The sequence below is a fragment of the Budorcas taxicolor genome, chromosome 3 (genome assembly GCF_023091745.1).
Source record: "Budorcas taxicolor isolate Tak-1 chromosome 3, Takin1.1, whole genome shotgun sequence".
Taxonomy (NCBI): Eukaryota; Metazoa; Chordata; class Mammalia; order Artiodactyla; family Bovidae; genus Budorcas; species Budorcas taxicolor.
In genome coordinates, this window is record NC_068912.1 from 101,293,162 (window position 1) to 101,316,017 (window position 22,856).

At 37.1% G+C, this 22,856-nt stretch overlaps 1 protein-coding gene and 1 pseudogene across 1 annotated transcript in view; one reads left to right on the forward strand and one right to left on the reverse strand.

Moving 5' to 3' along the window:
- EIF2B3 (eukaryotic translation initiation factor 2B subunit gamma) overlaps positions 1-22,856 on the forward strand; it is a 118,953-nt gene that overhangs the window by 31,678 nt on the left and 64,419 nt on the right. The window contains exons 4-5 of the mRNA XM_052637884.1: positions 8,839-8,998; positions 21,273-21,384. Of these exons, the coding sequence (XP_052493844.1) occupies positions 8,839-8,998; positions 21,273-21,384 (272 nt within the window). The remainder of the gene's footprint in view (positions 1-8,838; positions 8,999-21,272; positions 21,385-22,856) is intronic.
- On the reverse strand, positions 9,384-9,893 carry LOC128045395 (glycine cleavage system H protein, mitochondrial-like; annotated as a pseudogene).

A 22,856-nucleotide genomic window follows, 5' to 3' on the forward strand; every position in this document is an offset into this window, starting at 1 on the left:
GCCGTCTATGGGGTTGCACAGAGTCGGACACTACTGAAGCGACTTAGCAGTAGCAGCAGTAGCAGCAAGATGCCTGACCGAATTTAAATGTAACATAGGTATGTATAAAGAAGTAGATTCATTTAGCACCAACTATTTTTTTTTTTTGGGGGGGTGTGTATTTTGGAAGGCAATATGATGGCAAAGGGGCAGATCACATAGTATTTCTGAGCCTACTTTTTGTCTATAAAATGAGTTTAACTATTTTGACATTTTAGAATTATGTGAATTTGGAATTAAATTCAAATATATTTAAAAGCTTTGTAAATGGTAAAATGCTGTCCAATTTTAAGTTACTTGTTTTTGCCGTCAACTTAGAGATAACATAGCCTTAGAGAACCAACTGAACTGATAATGGTAGCAGTAGACTGTAATTAGTTTCCAAACTGGAATCTTTATGGATCAGAATTCTAAAAGTATGTGATTCATCAGGCTATTGCTAAAAAGGTTTTCAGAAACACGTTTTAATGAATGAACTTGAATGGTAACATCTCTTTAACCAGAATGGTTAGCTTGTTATGGATTTTTGTGCCTAATTGACTTCTCTGATTAACTGAGAATTGCCATACATGGATTATTACTTTGGAATTAATTCAAGCTTTTTATTTTAATTGAGTATATTTCAATTGATATAAATATTGTATAGGTTATAGGCATACAGTTGGTTAGATAGCATCACCACCTCAATGGACATGAATTTGAGCAAACTCCAGGAGATAGTACAGGACAGGGAAATCTCGTGTGCTGCAGTCATGGGGTTGCAAAGAGTGGGACACAATGACTGAACGCACCACACACATAGTGATTCACAGTTTTTAAAGGTTATACTCTATAGTTATTATAAATACTTATTGTATTCCCCATGTTGTACAGAAAGTTTTCAAGTTTAATTAAATTTAGTGAGCCTCAAAATTACATTTAACATGATTTAATCTTTCATGAAGATTCCCAAAGTGAACTTTAAGGTCGCCACTATTATTAATGCCACTGAGCCCTGAATATGGCTCTAGATAAAGAATTGATAATAGCTTGACCCTGGTAATCATACAGTTTTGTGCCATGAAGGGCTTCAAAGTTGGTGCAGGCTTTTATATTATAAATGAGGAAACTGAGGCTCAAAGAGGGAATGACTTATTCAGAGTCACATGTGTAATTAATAGGAAAAGTAAACATGTCTAATCTTAGAAGTTACTTTTTAGGGATGATAAAATTCTGATTTTAGTTTCTTTTTTTTGTTGTTTGTTTAAACTTGACAGTTGTTTGTTTCTCATATTGTTATAAATGCTCTTCTTTCACAACCCTCTGCTGATCTTCTTCCAAACTTTTAGGTTTCTAAGTAAACTGGACACTTTCTATGTCATATACTTCAGGGTAAAATTAATATTCAAGTTACAGGCAGAAAATATGTAATGTAATTGTAAGAGCATACTCTGTGGTCTTGAAATGGAGCAGTGATACATTTATCCTGTGGCATATGTGTATCTGACACAAAGAAAAAGAATGAAGTTATTTATTATAAATTCAGAATAATAGATAATTTCAAAGTGAAAGTTTGATTTGAGAAAATAAAAAGCCTTTGTTATTTCTCTATTAATATCAGTACATTTGGAGATTAAAATTAAATTATAGATATCTAAATCCTGGAAGAGATGTAGTCAGCATTCTTATGTAGAACTCATTTAACAGAAATTAACACATTCTCAGTTAGTTTTTAGCTTCGCATAGGAAAGATAAGTAGAATTCTTCCATTTGTTCTTAACCTGAAGAGGAAAACTTACTGTAGAAAGGTGAATGAGCTAAAATTATTATAACTGTAAATGTTGAACCTGCATTTAAAAATTATAAATCTGGCATATCACCCTCTAGCCATGCTGTCCAGGACAATGGCATTTGATTTCTTTCCTTTCAGACATCTCTGCCTTTTCTTTGGAGGCAGCAGATTTGTCCCCTACCTCATTGCTTCAGGAAGCTGCCAAGTTACCTCTGTGATCCCTGCCCTAACTCCAAATAGTCACAAGTTCTACAGAGGACACTCAGCTCTGTCAGAAAGTATGCTGTTTCTAAACATCTAAAATTGGATGTTCTAATCTTTGAGTCAGTTTAAACAAGGAGAAGGAAGTAACAAGAAGATTGCCAGTATTTACTGATGCTTTTGTTTGCTAGTAGCAGGTTGAATTCTGAGGATACAAAGATATAAGAGCTCCTTATGAAGATCAAAATCTAGATGGAGAAAAAACAGCTTAGTGATTTAAGGTCAGTAATGGATCGGAAAAGACCTTATGTCTAGATGAGACAATATATTGACTCTTTGTTTTCCAGTAACTATGACCTGAATCTTGATGCGGTGGAAAGAGAATTGGGAAAGCATTCTTGGCAGTTTACTCTAGCAAATTAACATTAACTGTGTGGAGGGGGGATTGTGGGAGAGAGGCTGACTAATTAGGTAGGTGGAGTCACATTTTGAAGAAAAGATTCTGATGCTGGGAGGGATTGGGGGCAGGAGGAAAAGGGGATGACAGAGGATGAGATGGCTGGATGGCATCACCGACTCAATGGACGTGAGTTTGAGTGAACTCTGGGAGATGATGATGGACAGGGAGGCCTGGCGTGCTGCAATTCATGGGGTTGCAAAGAGTCGGACACGACTGAGTGACTGAACTGAACTGAACTGAACTGAATGTCATGGTAAGGAATTTGAACTTAATCCTGTAGAGTGATGATCTCCAAAATAGAGTGTTCTCAGAGCCAGAGGGTGTGCAGGATGGAGTCCCAGAGGAAAATATTAGAATCTCTAGTTCTTATTTTCTTGGGCTCTAAAGTCACTGCAGACGGTGACTGTAGCCATGAAATTAAAAGATGCTTGCTCTTTGGAAGAAAAGAGATAACAAACCTAGACAGCATATTGAAAAGCAGAGACATCACTTTGCCGACAAAGGCCTATATAGTCAAAGCCATGGTTTTTCTAGTTAGTCATGTACAGATGTGAGAGTTGCACCATAAAGAGGATGAGTGCCGAAGAATTGATGCTTTTGCGAAGTGATGCTGGAGAAGACTTGAGAGTCCCTTGGACAGCAAGGAGATCAAACCAGACAATCCTAAAGGAAATCAACCCTGAATATTCATTAAAGGACTGATGCTGAACTTGAAGCTCCACTACTTTGGCCATCTGATGTGAAGAACCAGCTCATTGAAAAAGACCCTGATGCTGGGAAAGATTGAAGGCAGGGGGAGAAGGGGATGATAGAGGATGAGATGGTTGGATGGCATCACTGATACAACGGACATGAATTTGAGCAAACTCCAGGAGATGGTGAAGAACAAGGAAGCCTGGTATGCTGCAGTCCATGGGGTTGCCAAGAGTCGGACATGACTTAGAGACTAAACACAGCAACTAGTTCTTTTAATTTTATTTCTTCTTTTAAAAGTATCTGTTTTTTTATATGTTATAGAAAGAGTATATTCTATCATTTATAGTGATTTGTGTGTTTTTAAATAAATTTAAGTGAGAATAAATGGATAAGTATTTATCTTGTTGTTTGGAGAATACTACTTTAGGGCAAGAATTCACAGAAGAACTGTACAAAAAAGATCTTCACCACCAAGATAATCACGATGGTGTGATCACTTACCTAGAGCCAGACATCCTGGAATGTGAAGTCAAGTGGGCCTTAGAAAGCATCACTACAAACAAAACTCATGGAGGTGATGGAATTCTAGTTCAGCTGTTTCAAATCCTAAAAGATGATGCTGTGAAAGTGCTGCACTCAATATGCCAGCAAATTTGGAAAACTCAGCAGTGGCCACAGGACTGGAAAAGGTCAGTTTTCATTGCAATCCCAAAGAAAGGCAATGCAAAGAATGCTCAAACTACCGCACAATTGCACTCATCTCACACGCTAGTAAGTAATGCTCAAAATTCTCCAAGCCAGGCTTCAGCAATACGTGAACCGTGAACTTTCAGATGTTCAAGCTGGTTTTAGAAAAGGCAGAGGAACCAGAGATCAAATTGCCAACATCCGCTGGATCATGGAAAAAGCAAGAGAGTTCCAGAAAAACATCTATTTCTGCTTTATTGACTATGCCAAAGCCTTTGACTGCGTGGATCACAATAAACTATGGAAAATTCTTAGAGGTGGAAGTACCAGTCCACCTGACCTACCTCTTGAGAAATCTATATGCATCAGGAAGCAACAGTTAGAACTGGACATGGAACAACAGACTGGTTCCAAAAAGGAAAAGGAGTACGTCAAGGCTATATATTGTCACCCTGCTTATTTAACTTATATGTATAGTACATCATGAGAAATGCTGGGCTGGATGAAGCATAAGCTGGAATCAGGATTGCTGGGAGTATATGCAGATGACACCACCCTTATGGCAGAAAGTGAAGAAGAACTAGAGAGCCACCTGATGAAAGTGAAAGAGGAGAGTGAAAAAGTTGGCTTAAAGTTCCACATTCAGAAAGCTAAGATCATGACATCTGGTCCCATCACTTCATGACCAATAGATGGGGAAACAGTGGAAACAGTGGCTGACTTTATTTTGGGGGGTTCCAAAATCACTGCAGATGGTGACTGCAGCCATTAAATTAAAAGACCCTTATTCCTTGGAAGGAAAGTTGTGACCAACCTAGACAGCATATTAAAAAAGGAAAATGGAGACATTACTTTGCCAACAAAGGTCCATCTAGTCAAGGCTATGGTTTTTCTGGTAGTCATGTATGGATGTGAGAGTTGGACTGTAAAGAAAGCTGAGCACCGAAGAATTGATGCTTTTGAACTGTGGTGTTGGAGAAGACTCTTGAGAGTCCCTTGTACTGCAAGGAGACCCAACCAGTTCATCCTAAAGAAGATCAGTCCTGGGTGTTGATTGGAAGGACTGATGTTGAAGCTGAAACTCCAATACTTTGGCCACCAGATGCAAAGAGCTGACTCATTTGAAAAGACCCTGGTGCTGGGAAAGATTAAGGGCAGGAGGACAAGGGGATGACAGAGGATGAGATGGTTAGATGGCATCACCAACTCAATGGACAGGAGTTTGGGTAGACTCTCGGAGTTGGTGATGGACAGGGAGGCCTGGCGTGTTGCAGCCCATGGGGTCACAAAGAGTTGGACATGACTGAGCTACTAAACTGAAAACTGAAACTGAAGCAGTGGAAATTGGAGTACAGATTAGAATATGGGAAAATTGCAGTGAGAGAGACCAATTAAGATACTGGAAAAATATTTTGAGGCCTAAATCAGGACAATGGAAATAAAAGAGGAAGACTTGGGGCCAGTGAAATATGGGGATGGGGTAGGGGAACTTGGCCGGAGAAAGAGGACTTCAATCCTAGGCTCTGGCCAGCTTTCTGACTTCAGATCCTGGAAGGTGGTGATACTGTGATTAAGTTAAGGAACAGAGGAAGGATATTTAGTTGAAAGCCTAAGGATTGTCACATTTCTTATTTACATTACTAAGTTGGTCATTCCTTCCTGCACCTGCTTGTCCAACCAGAGTAAAAAATAAAATGGCAGCTGGCCCTTTGGTGAGCACTTTGGGGACTGATGACTGTGAATCTTTTCCAGGCAGTTTCAATGAAAATTGAGCATAGTGAGATCTCTATTGCAGTTAGCCATGGGTAATTATTAAAGATTGAAGGCAGGAGGAGAAGGGAGCAACAAAAGATGAGACGGTTGGATGGCACCACCGGACTCGATGGACATGAGTTTGTTTGAGCAAGCTCCAAAATTTGTTAATGGACAGGGAAGCCTGGTGTGCTGCAGTCCATGGGGTTACAAAGAGTCGGACATGACTGAGCGACTAAACTGAACTGAACTGAGTTATTAAAGCACCAAACTACTCTTGGAGATTGGATTGGAACTGGACCACATAGAAAAATGTAAATTGTGACAATTCACAGTTGCACCAAATAGCTGAATTCATTAGTTCCTTATTGGCAGGGGTGGGTATTGGGTGGTGATTTGGATCATAGTCATTGTTTGTGGAAGTGCTGAGTGGGTAAAAGCATGGTAGTTACTTTACCCTGACAGTTTTTTTCCAGAGGAGTAAGTGTGTTTTTCTTTCTCCTTGCTGTAGGAAATTGTTTGCCAGATTGTGTTACTTATAACAATCTATCATGGAACAGCTGCCAGGAAAAGAAAAGAGGCTATTCCCAGTAGCTCTTCCCACCTCCTACCCTACCATTATCACCACACATGCATACATCCGGTTTTGTTTTTTTCTTCTAGTTTTACTCAGTGGTTTTGGCTTGATTGAAAATGTTCTTATAATGACAGATTTCAGGACTTTGCCGTGGCTTGGTAATTGGGTTTTCTAAGCTCTTTTTGTTTGCTTTAGCCAAGACTAATTGGCAGCAGTTCAAGTTTTGAATTCTGAGGTATCTTGAACACTAAAGTGCTATCTTCTACCTTCCCTTGAAGACCTTGTATGTTTCCACTTGGTCAAAAATGCACACATTTACTGTCCTTTAGAACTGTACTTTTCACCCTTGATGTTGCCCTCGTTCCTTTACAGGAGCAGGCTTGGGTAAAGCTTACTGAGGACTGATAGAATAGTGAATAGGGAGGTCTGTGGAGATGCCAGTTGGTCTCTGCAGATGACACATACTCTGATGTTAGAAAAGAACACCAGGCAACTGAGGGTTGATGTCTCCCAGGAACTTTCAAGTTAATTGCATTTCAGATACACAGTTGCTTCACAGTCCAAACAGTCTATGTTTATTCATGGTTTGTGGTCACACGTGATCAGAAATACTTCTGGCTCTTTTTAAGAGTTTTTCCTCTTTCTCTCTGTGGGTTCCAGTTAGTAGAAGAACATTTGCATTTCTAGAATGGCCTTTACATTTTTAGAATAAAAATTAAAACAATAGTCATTTATTTTCTTACAATTATAACTTTTATTAAACAAAAATGAACAGTATTCAAAAGATATAAGGATGATTTCATTTTCCTTTTAGACTTTAGTTTCTTCTTCCAGGATTTCTAGCCTTGGAAACAAAGTACATTGATCAGTCAGCAAAGACTTTCCTTTGGAAATGCAGTTGCAAAGAGAACAAGAATGTGTTTGGTCTCAGTGAGAGTGGTGCATTCTTTGGGAACAGGCAGGAAGAGGGCCTGACGGAATAGCACCTCCATCTGTATCCCAGGTTCTGCCCTTTCAGACTGAATCCTTTCATTTCACATTGAGAACAGATGGCAACCAGACACTAGGAGGAGGGCTCTGTTTCTTGTGCTCCTTGGGGATTTCGCATTCAGTTTAGCAAAAAGTCATCTAAAAGCAGAGAGGAAAATGAGGCTGCAGACTGTTCACAATTATGCAGGAGTTGTTTGGCATTCATTATGCTGAGAGGTTTGTTTTCTGCAGATATTCAATGATAACAGCATTAATTTTCCAGGACAGCATTGTCACCACTTCAGAAGCATCTGCATTGGGGTCATTTTCTTCACTTTGGAGTACAGTTAATAACTTAATTTATTGTGGAACAGTCAGCTTGCAGAAATCAGTCATCTTATTAGAGAAACTTAGAAAAATAGAAAGGATTTTTTTTCTTCAACAAACTGTTATTTTCATTGTAATGAGATGGGGTAACTTCTGTGCGGCTCTAGTGAAATGTCTTTAGTAACGGCCCATGCTTCCTGCCTTTCTAAGTACTGTTAACAAGAAGTGGGATTCTGCAGGCTATTTTTTCCCTAGCTTGCATGTATGTGGGCTGATTTGTTAATGTTTGACGGTTCCTGGATGGTGAGTTGCAGGCTTAGGAATTTTTTTTCCTAAAAAGAAGATGTTTATAGGAACTTTTTTTTTTAAGCTCAGTTAAGATCCAGAAAGAACTAAGAGAGCCTTAATAAGTAGAAGAGTAGAAAAAGAAAAAAATCCAAATTTGACCTCTTAAACCTGAAGCCTTCAAAAGGAATTGTTTACGTTATAAATAATGAGTTTTATGTAGAAAAAGAAATGATGGTCCTAGTACAGATTCTGTATTTGGAATAAGAAATTACAGGCAGTAAGATAAGGCATTCTGATGGTTGAGTCTCACTTTCTGAGCAAGTGTGATTCTTTTTCCTAGAATGTAAGTTGAAATTATCTATTTTCCCCCAAAGCAAGAATCTTGATTTTAAATTAAAATCTTAGAAAAGTTGGAGCCACTTAAAAAAATTTCTCTAGATAGTCACTTTATTCTTTAACCTAAATAATGTAGTCCAGTGTTTTTCAGACTTTTTTAAAATAGCAGAATTTGTATTGTTATGAGGATTAAATGAATGCTTTTATACATACCCAAGGTTGTAGTATAATGGTTTATTAGCTTGACTGTTTTCCCAAAGAGGGGCACATTATAATATATTCATCCTATTATTTATTTCCTAGTATTATAGCAAAGTGACTGCTTTAAAATAAAGCATTTCACAATCTTATTGGATAATCAGACTGTGTGAAAGCACCTTTTAAACTGTAAAGAGACATATAAATTTTAAGATCATTAACTCCATAGTCACAGAAATAGACAATGTGATGGTTTTCATACTCTCTTCCTTAGAGCCCAGGATTCCAGAGGTGCCTCAGGGACAGCAGCAGTAAGGCACACACAAAGGGGAGGTAGGACTTCCAGACCCTCCTCCAACACAGTTCAGCTAGAACAACCCTATTTATTTTACCTATGCCACCACTGTGAAAAAGGTCTGAGGACAAGTGTCCAGTTTGTGTGTGCTTCTGAGAGAGACATTGTGAGTTTATCCTGTGATGATTTTGTGTGATCCTTCGCCCCTTGTGATACTGACTTTTCCTCTTCTCCTTTGACAGACAGATGTATTGGTCCTGAGCTGTGATCTGATAACAGATGTTGCCTTACATGAGGTTGTGGACCTATTCAGAGCTCATGATGCATCACTTGCCATGTTAATGAGAAAAGGTCAAGAAAGCTTAGAACCAGTTCCAGGTCAAAAGGGGAAAAAAAAAGCAGGTAAGGAGGGTGGAGTTTGATTTATTTGTCAACTTCTTATAATTATCATTCATGCTTTCACTTAAAAACAGATATTTATTGAAAACTGACTGTGCTGTAGGCACTGTGCTAGGGGTAAAGAAGCTTATAACTATTGATTGGATTCTGTATTATCCAAGAGGCTTTTGTCTACAGAGAGGAGCACTCAGAACTGTTTGCATTGTGTAACTGAATACATATACCTGAGAAACAAAAAAATCTAATTTAAAATCATTTTAAAAAATAATTAAAATCCAATGAAAAGTTAGATATCTTTAAGCAATTAAGATTACTATTGCACATTTAGAATGGTTGATTCTTTTTTTTTTTAAGTTGTTTCAAAGTAGTTTATTTAGGGGTTCCATTTTCACTCCTCAATAGATTTTATGTATTTCTCATATGCTTCTTCACTCATTAGTTCATCTAGTTCTGAAGGGTTACTGAATGATCAGCCAACCATCTTCATAACAAGACTTGTTGACAAGTCCTGGATTTCTGCTAGAGCTTTATTAATTTCAGTTACTTCTCCTTATAGAGGAGGATAGAGTTCACTAGCAGCTTTCACACTTTCCAAAGCACCAAACTCCTCCAGTTTGTTCAACTTCGTTTCAACTTCAGGCAGACTACAGTAAACAACATCTCCCAAAGCTTGCTGTGCAAAATTGCTGATTCCCACTATTCCAACACCGTTTTCTGTTGTTACACATTCATGTTTTTCTGTGAATTTCCGCACCAACAGGAGAGCAGGGCCGGTTTACAGCGCCCAGATGGTACCCGCCCACAGTCCCCAGGGCCGCAGCAAGCAGGGTGCACTGGGTGCCGAGATGGTGCGCAGGCGCAAGATGGCCCACACACTCCGCACCACGCGCAGCGCCATGTTCGCACGGGTGCAGAGCGTCTCCGCGTGGCACCGCTAGAATGGTTGATTCTCTTGAATACTCCAATGACCCTGAAAGTTGCTCAGTCTTGTCTGACTCTTTGCAACCCCATGGACTATACAGTTCATGGAATTCTCCAGGCCAGAATACTGGAGTGGGTAGCCTTTCCCTTCTCAAAGGGTTCTTTCAACCCGGGAATTGAACCGTCTCCCACATTGCAGACAAATTCTTTAGCTGAGCCAACACGAACCCAAAATAGCCAGTAAACAAAACAGTCATTAACCATGTTTTGTCTTGGGATTACAACATATCTTGATATTTCCCCGGATTCCAGTAGTGGGCTATTTTTTTAATTTTCAGAGAGTTATAGTAATCTTACCAGATCCAAAAGAAAAGGAATAATACTCTACTCCAGCCAGGGTTATAGAATTTGGGTTTTTGGCTTATTGTTGATTTTTAGTTAAGGCATAGTTCATGACTACTTTTCCCAGAGTATTTCAGCTGAATCATTCATACTATGACTGGGCTACTTTTAATAACTGAACTTATGACCAAAAAACTTTGTTAGAGCGTACTTTTATATAGGTTTTAGTTTTTCCTATAATGTGTTTTTTCCCCCTGGAATGATGTGTCCTTTAGATTTTTCTTAGCCAGCATTATATAACCCATTGTCCTATCTTTATATATTGACATGGTCTGTTACAATTATTAGAAGCTATGTATGGTTTATTAGTATCTGATTATTATTAATAGAGCCACCTAGAATGTTCATTCATAGGATTTTAGTAATGTAGTTTGTACTTTTAGCTCTCTTTTTCAGAACATTTGGTTAATTTATTATTTTGAACTATAGCATTGAAATGTCTTTCTAGGTGCTTTTTGTATTAAAGCAATCATTGGTACAGATTAATCATTGAATCCTCTTTCTATACTTCCTACGTGGATCAGTCCTTTGGTTCTTGATGTAATTTCTACTTTTGTGAGCTCTGGTTTGCTTACTCACAATTCCTTGTATTCATCCTTTTCTACCTACTAGATAGAAGCAAGTGTATTGTCAGACTTTATAAACATATATATATTTTACAAATATTATTGTTTTCTTTTTTATAATCCTCTACTTAAAACAATGCAAAAAAATCAAATACCTTACTATAGTTACTCTTGGTATTATAACTTTTTTGTACATTGTATATTAGCTTTTATGTCTTAATTATCATTATAGATGAGTAGCTTTTCATAATTTTATCTTAAATTAACTATTATCTGTTTATTTTAAAATTGATGCTTAAATGGTAACAACATGGTTATTGGAAGTTTCTTTAAGGTGGCTCTTCTGTTTTTGAAAAAGTGTGATGTTAACTGGTAACTTGCTATATGGTTAGATTCTGAGTACGGAGGGCAGGGGAGCTGGAAATGGTACTAGAGAGAATACAGGGATTAGACTAACGAGTTTGAACTTTATCCCTGCAACAGTAGGGATGTATTTGAGGAATTTTAAACAAGAGAATGTCATAATCAGATTTATATTTTTGATTTTTTCATTCTTTACATGAAATTTTGAACTCCTCAGTATCTATATTTTGTTGTATTTGAGGACTAAGTTTTAAATTCTTACCATGGAATGCTATGCATTTCAATGATAAGCATTTTTTTTTAAGAGTCATAAATTTCTCAGATTGTATGTTTGGTCTGCCTCTTGACTGCTCTTATGTGCCGGAACAGCCAGTGGTCCTCTCTTTCTCAGATATTGTTTAATAGTCTGGATCCGTTAGATCCAAGTTTCCCAAACAGTGTTCTTACTGGCTTATGGGAGAATGGCTAATGGCTAGATGTTTCAGGACCCATCTTTCTTTGTGTTGCCACTTCCTTCTCAGATTTTTAGAAACTAAAGATACTGAGGAGGGCAGGATCAAATTAATTTATGTTTGGATTTTTGGAGCTTATTCTTCCCCCTGCTGCAAGCCTTTACATGTGATGTTCTCTGCCAGAAATGCTCTCCCCTTACCTGAAACACATGCACTCTAAATCCAACTTAACTTCAAGTTATCTGCTGAGAGAGGCCTTCCTTGACCCTCTAATTCAACCCCTATTTGCCTATATATGGCAGCCCTACTCTTGTACTTACTCTCTCCTCTATTGAACTATAAGCTCCATGAAAATAGGAGTCATGTCTGTTTTGTTTAGTTTATCCCCACATCTGGCTCAGTTATGGCCCATGGTGACCAGTTAGTAGATACTACTGAATGGTTGAGGGGCCTGCCTATAAAGGTATCTCTTATTGCCCTCAAGGTAAGAGAAAGTATATTCAAGCCCTAGATGTTTAAGTCCTAAAAATTAGAGTCTAAGTTGTAGTTGGATTCATGAATGGGTATTATAAGAGTCTGAGTTTCAGCAATATACAATATACTGACACTACATTGCCTTTTTTTTTTTAATTTAATCTTAGTTCCCTGACCAGGGATCAAACCTAAGCCCCAGCCAGAAGACGCGCAGAGTCACCAGGGAATTCCCATTGCCTATTAATTTGTGTTTAGAAATGTTTCCAAGACTTTTCAATTAAACAGCTGCTGCTGTAGCATGGTTATTAAATGCACAGGTTCTGGAATTCAGACTGAGTGGGCTTCAGTGCTCAAAAACTATGCAGTCTTGGACAAATTATCTAACTAACCTGAACTTCATTTTCTTTAGCTGTAAAATGAGACTGAATCTTTTGAGGATTTTTGTGTGAGAATTAAATGAGATGTCTGTAAATCAGGCAATCGACTTCTTGAAACAGCATAGTTGGCCCTCTATATCCAGGTTTCACAATATGAATTCAACCAACCAGTTGTATAAAGATTTCCATTTACCATCCCTTGCTTAGAAAATCCAAGATCCAAAATCTTCTCTCTCAATTTCAGTGAGAACATATTGTGTTTATTTTGCTTCATCACAGATAACATGTTTACTAAGAGGCTTTTTTTCCTGGGCATTCTTCTATACAACTGTTTAATGCTATTAAAATTATGGTTTTCTGATAAAAATTATTGATTATTATCTCTACAGTTCCCGTGTCTCTTGGAATGTTTGAAATGGAAAATGTTGTAGGAAACTGAATGGTTCAGAATTTGAACTCATGGCTTCTAACTCCACAGCCTTGACTTTCTAGTTCATTTCTTTTTTAAAAAAATTTAATTTTAATTTTTTATCAGTGTGTTATTTAACTTACCCAGTTCACTGTAGTATTTCTCAAACTCTCCCCTAGTTCTCAGAGCTTTGGTCCAGACTGTGTTAAGTCCTTTCAGTCGTGTTCAGCTGTTTGCAACCGCATGGACTGTAGCCTGCCATGATCCTCTGTCCAAGAGAGTTTCCAGGCAAGAATACTGGAATGGGTTGCCATGCCTTTCTCCAGGGGATCTTTCTGACCCAGGGATTGAACCAATGTCTCTTATGTCTCCTGCATTGGCAGGCAGGTTCTTTACCTGGGTCCAGACTACATCAATATATATCAGGGTGCTTCAGAATCTCACAAATGAAAGCTGTCACTTGGTTGTCACCTGTCAGTCAGCTTAGCTCCCTCTATATTAACACATGTTGGCAGGCAGTTCTGAGCCTGTATTTCTTTTGCTTCAGCTTCCTTTATTTCTCTCAAAGCTCTACTTCAACAAGCAAACTTTTACTCCTGTTTAGGCTTCTGATTTATCTTTTTTCCTCTTCTCAGTCTCATTCTTTCTGCCCCAACCTGTTTTTTCCCCTAATTATGTCCAACAGAAGTGATTGAAACTCCTGTGTACTCAAAACTGAAATTCTTGTGTTTGAGGAATCAGTGTACAGAAATAAGTTCAAATATAGTAGAAATTGTATGTCATGGTGTGACAGGTACAATAGCAGGAACATGTACAAAATACAGGGAGCAATTTAATGTTTCAGTTACAGGGAAGTGTGTTTCAAGGCATAATATTTGAAAAGAAGGAGGTGAGTGATTTACTGAGGTATAGACAGGGGTAGCTGGTATGAAATCAGATCCCTGACTATCAAATACATTAAATTTTGATGTAGTCATTGAATTTAGGACATATTATATATGAAATCTATGCTAAGCCCTATATGAGAAACATAAATAATCAAGATTTGCTCACAAGATAAAATTAATGGGGCTAGGTACTTTTGTTACTTTACCAACTTGTATAATCCATCTATGGCCTAATAACACTTTGTGGATAGTTGTTCAAAAATCATATCAGTGGTAAGTGACAGAATCAGAATTTGAACTCATGGCTTCTAACTCCACAGCCTTGACTTTCTAGTTCATTTCTTTTTTAAAAAAATTTAATTTAAATTTTTTATCAGTGTGTTATATGCCCATAATTTTACAAGTATTAAAATTATTCATGGTGAGTGAGTGAGTGAATGAGTGAGTGAAGTCGCTCAGTCGTGTCCGACTCTTTGCGACCCCGTGGACTGTAGCCTACCAAGCTCCTCTGTCCATGGGATTCTCCAGGCAAGAGTACTGGAGTGGGTTGCCATTTCCTTCTCCAGGGGATCTTCCCGACCCAGGGATCGAACCCAGGTCTCCCGCATTGCAGGCAGACACTTTAACCTCTGAGCCACCAGGGAAGCCCCTTATTCATGGTATATTGTAAAACAGAATTAAATCTTTAAGTTTCACAGTAGAAAGTAAGTAGATAATTCCTAAAACTAAAAATATCAAGACACAGCAAACAAAAGCATGTCATTTGAGATGTGGGATTAAATGTGAAAAAAAATTGGCTAAAAATGTTAAGTGGCTGCCTCTGAGTAAGGTGAGGATAGACAGGATGGGGGTTATTCATAGTATATTGTAATAAGTTGCAACCCCCATCCGGTCTATCCTCACCATACTCGGAGGCAGCCACTTAACATTTTTAGCCAATTTTTTTTCACATTTAATCCCACATCTCAAATGACATGCTTTTGTTTGCTGTGTCTTGATATCTTTAGTTTTAGGAATCATCTACTTACTTTCTACTGTGAAACTTAAAGATTTAGTTCTGTTTTACCACACCCTCTCCCCCCACACACAAGGCATGTAAATTTCCAGTCTCCCCAGCTTCCTAATACAGTGACATACTTATATTGTAGTGTTGATTAACTGAATATATGTTTACATTATTATGAACTTATAAATGATATTCACAGCAGAACCTTGTAGTATGTTGTTATTTTTCTCTTTATTTTCCTAAAAATTGTCCTGTTTTTTCATTTGCCTAATTTTCTATGTATTTATTACCAATTCAACCTTAATCCCAGTTGTGTGAATTTCCTCCTCTAATTACTTTCCAACAGTCTAAGTATTCCCAGAATTTCAAATTCTTGAAGATCTCTCTCCTAGATTCTGGATTAGTTGCTCTGCTATAGAACTGTCTTTTTGGTTCACCCTTCATTCTCATATCTTGAGCCTCATATTTTCCTCTTTCTTAGCTTATGTACCTTTGTGGGTGTGTGTATAAAAATATATCCTCTGGTAGCCTCCTAAGATGGGGTTTGTGAAAAATAAATTTTGTGAGCTTTTGCACGTCTTTATTCTGCTCTCATACTTATTGGATATTTTGGCTGGATATAAAATTCTCATGGAAATCCTGACCCCTCAAAATTTTGAAGGTATTATTTCACTATACTCTAGCTTTTCTGTGAAGTCCAATGGCATAGTGATTCTTGAGGCTTTTCCCTTTCTAGAAACTTATAGAATCTTATTATTTCCAAACTTTTAAAATTTCACATTGATATGCCTTAGTGTTTAATTGTCATCTCTTGTATTGAATGACATCTCTTGTGTTGGATGATCTCTTGGGCCTTTCAATCTGAAAATTCAAGTCCTCAGTTCTGAAATTTTTTTCTCAAATTAATCTCCTTTTTTTAAAAAAAATTAAGTGAATTTTTATTCATACATGTTTAATTTTCTTTTAGACTCCAATTCTCTGTTTTGTTTGCCTGTTTTTTTTTTTTTCATTAAAGTATGTTATAGTTGGTTTACAATATTATCTAAGTTTCAGGTGTACATCATAGTGATTCAGTTTCTAAAGATTATATTCCATTTATAGTTATTATAAAATACTGACTATATTCCCTGTGCTGTACAATCTATTTTTTTTAGCTTATTTATTTTATACATGGTTGTTTGTGCCTGTTAATACCCTACCTCTGTTATGCCTCCATCTTCCTTCTCCCCACTGGTAACCACTAAGTGTTGTCTATAGCTGTGAGTCTGTTTCTTTTTATTTTTTAAATTTCACATATAAGTGATAACATACTGTGTGTGTCTTTCTCATCTGACTTATTTCGTTAAGTAAGTGTAATACTCTCCAGGTCCCTACATGTTGCTACAAATGGCAAATTTTCATTCTTTTTTATGTCTTGCTGAAGAAGTCCATACTGCAAGTTCTGAACAATGTTAACTTAGATTTTCCATTAAGAATTTTTAAGTTTTACGCTTGACACATAATTCCTTGATCCAAACAGATTTGTCTTTTGTATATGGTATCAGGTTGGCTTTTTTTTTTTCCCATGTAGATGTCCCTTCTTCCTTGCTCCATTTGTTAAATAGACCTTTTCTCCAAGGAGAAAAGGTGAGAATCTTCTAGCAAAGCATAAGTTATGAATTTACGTAACCTAATCACAAATATAATATCTCATTACTTTTCCCCCTTGCTGGATAGGAGCAAGTAGCTAGGCCAGCCCATATTCAGTGGGAGAGGATACAGAAGGGTGTGAATGCTAGGAAGCTGTTACAATTCTTTGAGCCTGCCTATCAAAGCTGAACCCACTAATATGTCTAGGGCTTTAGCTGGGACAGCCAAGTTTCTTTCTTTAAAAAAAGACATTTATTTATTTATCTAGTGGTGTTGAGTCTTAGTTGTGGCATGAGAACTCATAGTTGCAGCATATGGGATTTAATTTCCTGACCAGGGATTGAACCCAGGCCCCCTGCATTGGAAGTGTGAAGTCTTAGCCACTGGACAACCAGGGAAGTCCCTTTCTTTTTTCATTTAGTCTCTTACACAGGAGGCTAGCCCAGGCTTGCTCACATGGCAGCAGCAGCAGGTTCTAAGAAAATAACAGAAGCTACACAATGTCTTGAGGCCAAAAATCAGAACTTACATTGTGTTACTTCCTCCAAACTCTTGTTAGTCAAAGTTAGTCACTAGACCAACCTAGATATAAAGGATGGGGAACTAACCTTACTTTTTTTTTTTTTTTTCCCCTTCTGGTCAGCACTGTTTTTTTTCCTCCCACTTTTTTGTTGTGGTAAAAAACACGTAACATAAAATTTAGTTTAGTGGCATTAAATACATTTATAATGTGGAGCACCATCACCTCTACCCTTCTCCATAATTCTTCTCATCTTATAAAACTGAAACTTCATAGCCATTAAATATAAATCCCCATTTTCTCCCTCCTAGCCCATGGCAAATGGCATCTGCTTTCTGTCTGTATGATTTTGGCTACCTTAATTTAAGTACCATATATAAGTAGATTTATATAGTATTTGTCTTTTTGTCACTGTCTTTTTTTCACTTAGTACAGTGTCCTCAAAGTGTAACTATGTGGTAGCATATTTTGGGATTTCCTTCCTTTTTAAGCTGAATAATATTCTCTTATGTGTATATACCACATTTTGCTAATCTGTTTAGTTCACAGATGGACATTTGGGTTGCTTCTACATTTTAACTATTTTGAGTAATGCTGCTATGAACATGGGTATACGAATATCTCTTCAAGACCTTACTTTCATTCCTTCAGGTATATACCCAGAAGTGGAATTGCTGGATCATATTGTAATTCTATTTTTAATTTTTTAAGGAACCGCCATGCTGGTTTCCACAGTGGGCTACCATTTTACATTCTAGGCTCTATTTCATGATGGGAAGAGCTACAACAAATCTGTAACCCTTTTAAATCTATAATATACACTATTACTTTTTATTTGCTAATATTTTATTCAGGATTCTTATATTTATTAAATGAGTAAATTTGCCTGTAATCTTCCTTTCTCATATCTTTGTCTGATTTTGGCATCAGAATCATACTGGCCTCATAGAATGAGATGAAATCCCCACCCCAAACATATGACCTGTCACAGGGCTGGTGCACAAATATATTTCTTAGTTGAATGAATGAATGGATAAGTAAATGACTAAAGAGGAAACAGAGAAGAAAAAACAACTGGAAAAATATATGGATAGTTGGTTATGACAGATTTTTTTAAGTTGGGAGTTCATAGTTTTAACTGCCTTCTTAACCTTATTTGTATAAACTTTCTCTTAGGATGGACAATCTTAGGATGTTCTTGCTCTGCTTCCCAGGTGGAATTCACTTTGTTAATGCAGAACAGAAAGAAACCTATCCAAGTTTCTATAATTTGTATCATATTCTGAGGTCCTAGTTACTATGGTAGCTACGAAGAAGCCAATACAAGGAGGGGGCCTGAGAGTGAGGGAAATGTGACTGAAGTGCAACATAGCTGAAAAATTGATTTGTTGGAAATTATTGCTCCCAGGACATTGAGTAATTCAAGGTTTCTGTGGGCCAGAGGAGTTGGATAGGGTAAGCACTCCAAATATATCCAAAAATAACATCTCTGTGTTATTTCTTTTTAAAATATTGGCTTGTAATCAGACCTTTGCAGACTTTGTTATATTCTCAAGTTTCCATGTAACGGATGAATTGATATATGTCACAGTTGCTTTGTGGCATTTGAAATTCTCTGTAAAATATAGCTTCAGTTGAAATTCTCTGTAATTTCATATTGACATTCTTTTATTTTTTAAATTAATTTATTTATTTTAATTGGAGGCTAATTACTTTACCATATTGTGGTGGGTTTTGCCATACATTGACATGAATCCGCCACAGGTGTACATGTCTGTGCATCCCAAACCCCACCCCCCACCTCCCTCCCCATCCCATCTCTCTGGGTTGTCCCAGTGCACCGGCTTTGAGTACCCTGTTTCATGCATTGAACTTGGACTGGTCATCTATTTCAGATATGATAATATACATGTTTCAATGCTATTCTCCCAAATCATCCCAACCTTGCCTTCTCCCACAGAGTCCAAAAGTCTGTTCTTTATATTTGTGTCTCTTTTGCTGTCTTGCATATAGGGTCATCATTACCATCTTTCTAAATTCCATATATGTGCTAATATACTGTATTGGTGTTTTTCTTTCTGACTTACTTCACTCTGTATAATAGGTTCCAGTTTCATCTACCTCATTAGAACTGACTCAAATGTGTTCTTTTTAATAGCTGAGTAATATTCTATTGTGTATATGTTCCACAGCTTTCTTATCCATTCATCTGCCAATGGACATCTAGGTTGCATCTAAGATGTCCTAGCTATCATAAACGAATGTTGGGGTACACATGTCTCTTTCAGTTCTGGTTTTGTCAGTGTGTATGCCTAGCAGTGGGATTGCTGGATCTTATGGCAGTTCTATTTCCAGTTTTTTAAGGAACCTCCACACTGTTCTCCACAGTGGCTGTACTAATTTGCATTCCCACCAACAGTGTAAGAGGGTTCCCTTCTCTCCACACCCTTTCTAGCATTTACTATTTGTAGACTTTTGATAGCAGCATATTGGCATTATTTATCCTTCCTTCTTTGGAGTTCACTTATCTTGGTAATAAAAAGAAAAGTGTAATTTTTTATGACAGTTTCTCCCTATTCAGATTAAAACACTGCATGTGAGCTAAGCAAAAAACATTTGAAAGAATGAATGCTTTCAAGAACCTGAACTAAACACATTGTACACTTGAGTGAAACATTTGGTTTTAGGTATAGGCAGCTGCAGCCAACAGGGAAGCATATTAGGTTATATAGTGACCTTTGTCTGTCAATAGGAGGTAGACAAGTTCATCTTTAGAGATGGCCATTTTTCCTAGAACTCAACTTTTAGTTTTTCTCTTTCAAAGAGGTATTAAATCATTGCTTTATTTGATTGTTGTGAAGATCAAATGAGAGTGTGTCTTTTGTTTAATTTTTTAAACGTAAACATTTTACTTGATGTTTTAGTTAAAAGCACTAAATACAGTTTTACAGATACTATTAATTCATTTAGTTCTCCTAACAATCCTGTGAGGTAGGTGTCGGCACTGTTATTTCCTTCTTACAGATGAAATTGAGGAATAAAAGTTTAGTATTTTGCTCAAAGATGTACAGCTAGTATGTGGAGTTCATACCCAAGTAGTCTAACTTCAGAAGCTCTCTTCTTAATCATTACACTATGCTGTCTCTATGTGAAAATGCTTTTGTAAACTATAAACAGATACTGTACGGATGTTACTGGCAGATTTTATTAAGTGTTCGACATTGTACTAGATGTTGTGGCAGATCTAAAGGAATCATAAATCTGCCTTTTTAGAATTTGTAATCTTGTTGGGGGAAAGAAATATGACACAGAAGACAGCAATAATATGGCCGCCTATAAGATCACTGTCTGCCAGAGAACTCTCCTCATCTAGTAAATATGTGCCTTATTTTCTTTCATTGCTCCCCTCCACAGCATAGAATCTAGTGTGTAATACACATATAGTTACTGTTGGCTAAATGTGGATGTCCTTAAATACTATTCCCATTTACACAGTGAGCAGACCTAGGTTATTATTTACAGAGAAGCAGTTGTACTTTCCTTCTGTTCCATGCAGTGAACTTGAGATTCATCCACTTAATTTGGCTAAGCAGTATCTTGATTGCCCCTCTTTTTCTTTAACTTTTTATTTTTTGTATTTACTTATTATTTTTAACAAATAAAAATTATATGTTTAAGATAAGCAGCATAAAGTTTTGATATATGTAAACATTATAAAATGACTACCACAAACTAATTAAAATATCCATCATCTCGTTAACTTTTCAATTTTTTATATAATTTCACATTTACAGGTTATAGGGGTAGTACAGAGATTGCATATATCCTTTACCCAGATTGCCCACTCTTTCCCTCTTATGTATTCAATATATCTGATGTATATACAATATATTATATAATCATTATTTTTCTGAATTATTTATGAGAATAAATTGCAGATATGATTCCCTTTGCCTTTAACACATCAATGTGTGTCTTTCCCCCATACTCCTAGCCCAGAAAGGACAATCTCCTAAGATAGGAAATTACATTGGCATAATACTTTAGTCTGCAGACTTTATTCAAGTTCACTAGCTAACCTAATTATATCCTCTAGAGCAATACAAAACAATTCTGACTGCCCATGTTTTAAACACTGTGAAGAGTATGTGTTAAATAATACTCCTGTATTTGGTTCCAAAAGCATTGTGAGCAGGTGCCCTGTCCCCTGACTTAGTCACACAGGCATGGCCAATGGCTTTGTTTGATTTTCCTTTTTGTGTGTGATTCAGTGGAGCAGCGTGACTTCGTTGGAGTGGACAGCACAGGCAAGAGGCTGCTCTTCATGGCTAATGAAGCAGACTTGGATGAGGAGCTGATCATTAAGGGATCCATCCTACAGAAGTAAGCCCTGGGGTTTTTCTTTTTGGCAGTTCTCCTTGTCTTAAAACAAAATAAAACCACCCAGTGGATGGGAAAAACGAAATGAAAACTAGATTAATCTCTGTGAAACTGACAAAAGTATGTGAATGTTTTCCCATGAGGTAGGATAGAGGCTTTTCTTCACCACACAAGCTTAGCTTTTCCCTATGTCTTTTCTGGCCACGGTAGAATCAGATCCTGCTTCAGAGCAGAGCAAGTGGCTGTGGAGAGAACAGGGAACAGAACTATCTTTCGACAGTGTTATAGAGCTTCCTGTTTTTTGTTTAACCGTGGTAAACACACAACATAAAATTCATCACTTTAACCATCTTTAAGGGTACAGTTCAGTAGTAGTATGTGTATTGACACTGTTGTGAAGCAGATTTCTGAAACTTTTTCATCTTGCAAACATGAAACTCACAACTCTGCTTTATCTCCTCTCCCCAGCCCCCAGTAACCACCATTTGACTTTCTGTTTTTCTGAATTTGACTACTTTAAGTACCATTTATAAGTGAAATCATATACTATTTGTATTTGTCACTGACTTCTTTCACTTCATTAGTATAATGTCCTCTAGGTTTATTCACATTGTAGCATGTGTCAGAATTTTTTTTCCTTTTCAAGGCTTCTTAAATTCCATTGTGTATATACACCACATTTTCTCTATCTGTTAATCAATCAGTGGACATTTGGGTTGCTTCCACCTCTTGGCTTTTGTGAATAATGCTGCAGTGAACATGGATGTACAAATATCCCTTTGAGATCCTGCTTTGAATTCTTCTGGATATATACCAGAGGTGAGATTGCTGGATTATTTGATAGTTCCCTATTTTTTATTTTTTAAGGAGTGTCCATACTGTTTTCCATTTTACAATCCCACCAACCATGCACAAAGGTTCTAATTGCTCTATATTCTCATTAACATGCGTTATTTTCTGTTTTGTTTTGTTTTTGATAGTAGTCATCCCAATGGCTACACATAGGCAACATAGTCACATTTTCTTTAATCAGCATTTTATTGACTACTTCAGAAGCCACTATCCTCAGTGGGCATCACTGCCTGATGCCACTACATAGCAATGCTTAATAAATGTTTGGAACCTGGATGAAATGAATGTGAGAGGGAAAATTGGGAAAGAAAAGTGTCTTACTGGTTGGTATGTTTTTTCCATGGTTGGTGTGTTTTTTCCTGTTTGTTTGTTTTGCTCTCCAGCACAGTAGAGGTAGAAGACATATTTTAGTGTATATATTTTAATGAAAATGAAGTTAAACTCTAGTTTCAATTGGCCCAGTTACCCCTATGGATAAGAGTTCTATATTAGAGCTTTGGTTGTCTCATCTGTAAAAATGAGTTTAATAATAATAGGGCTGCTATGGGAAATTTGTTGTTGTTCAGTCATTCAGTCATGTCCAACTCTTTGCGACCCCATGAACTGCAGCACACCAGGTTTCC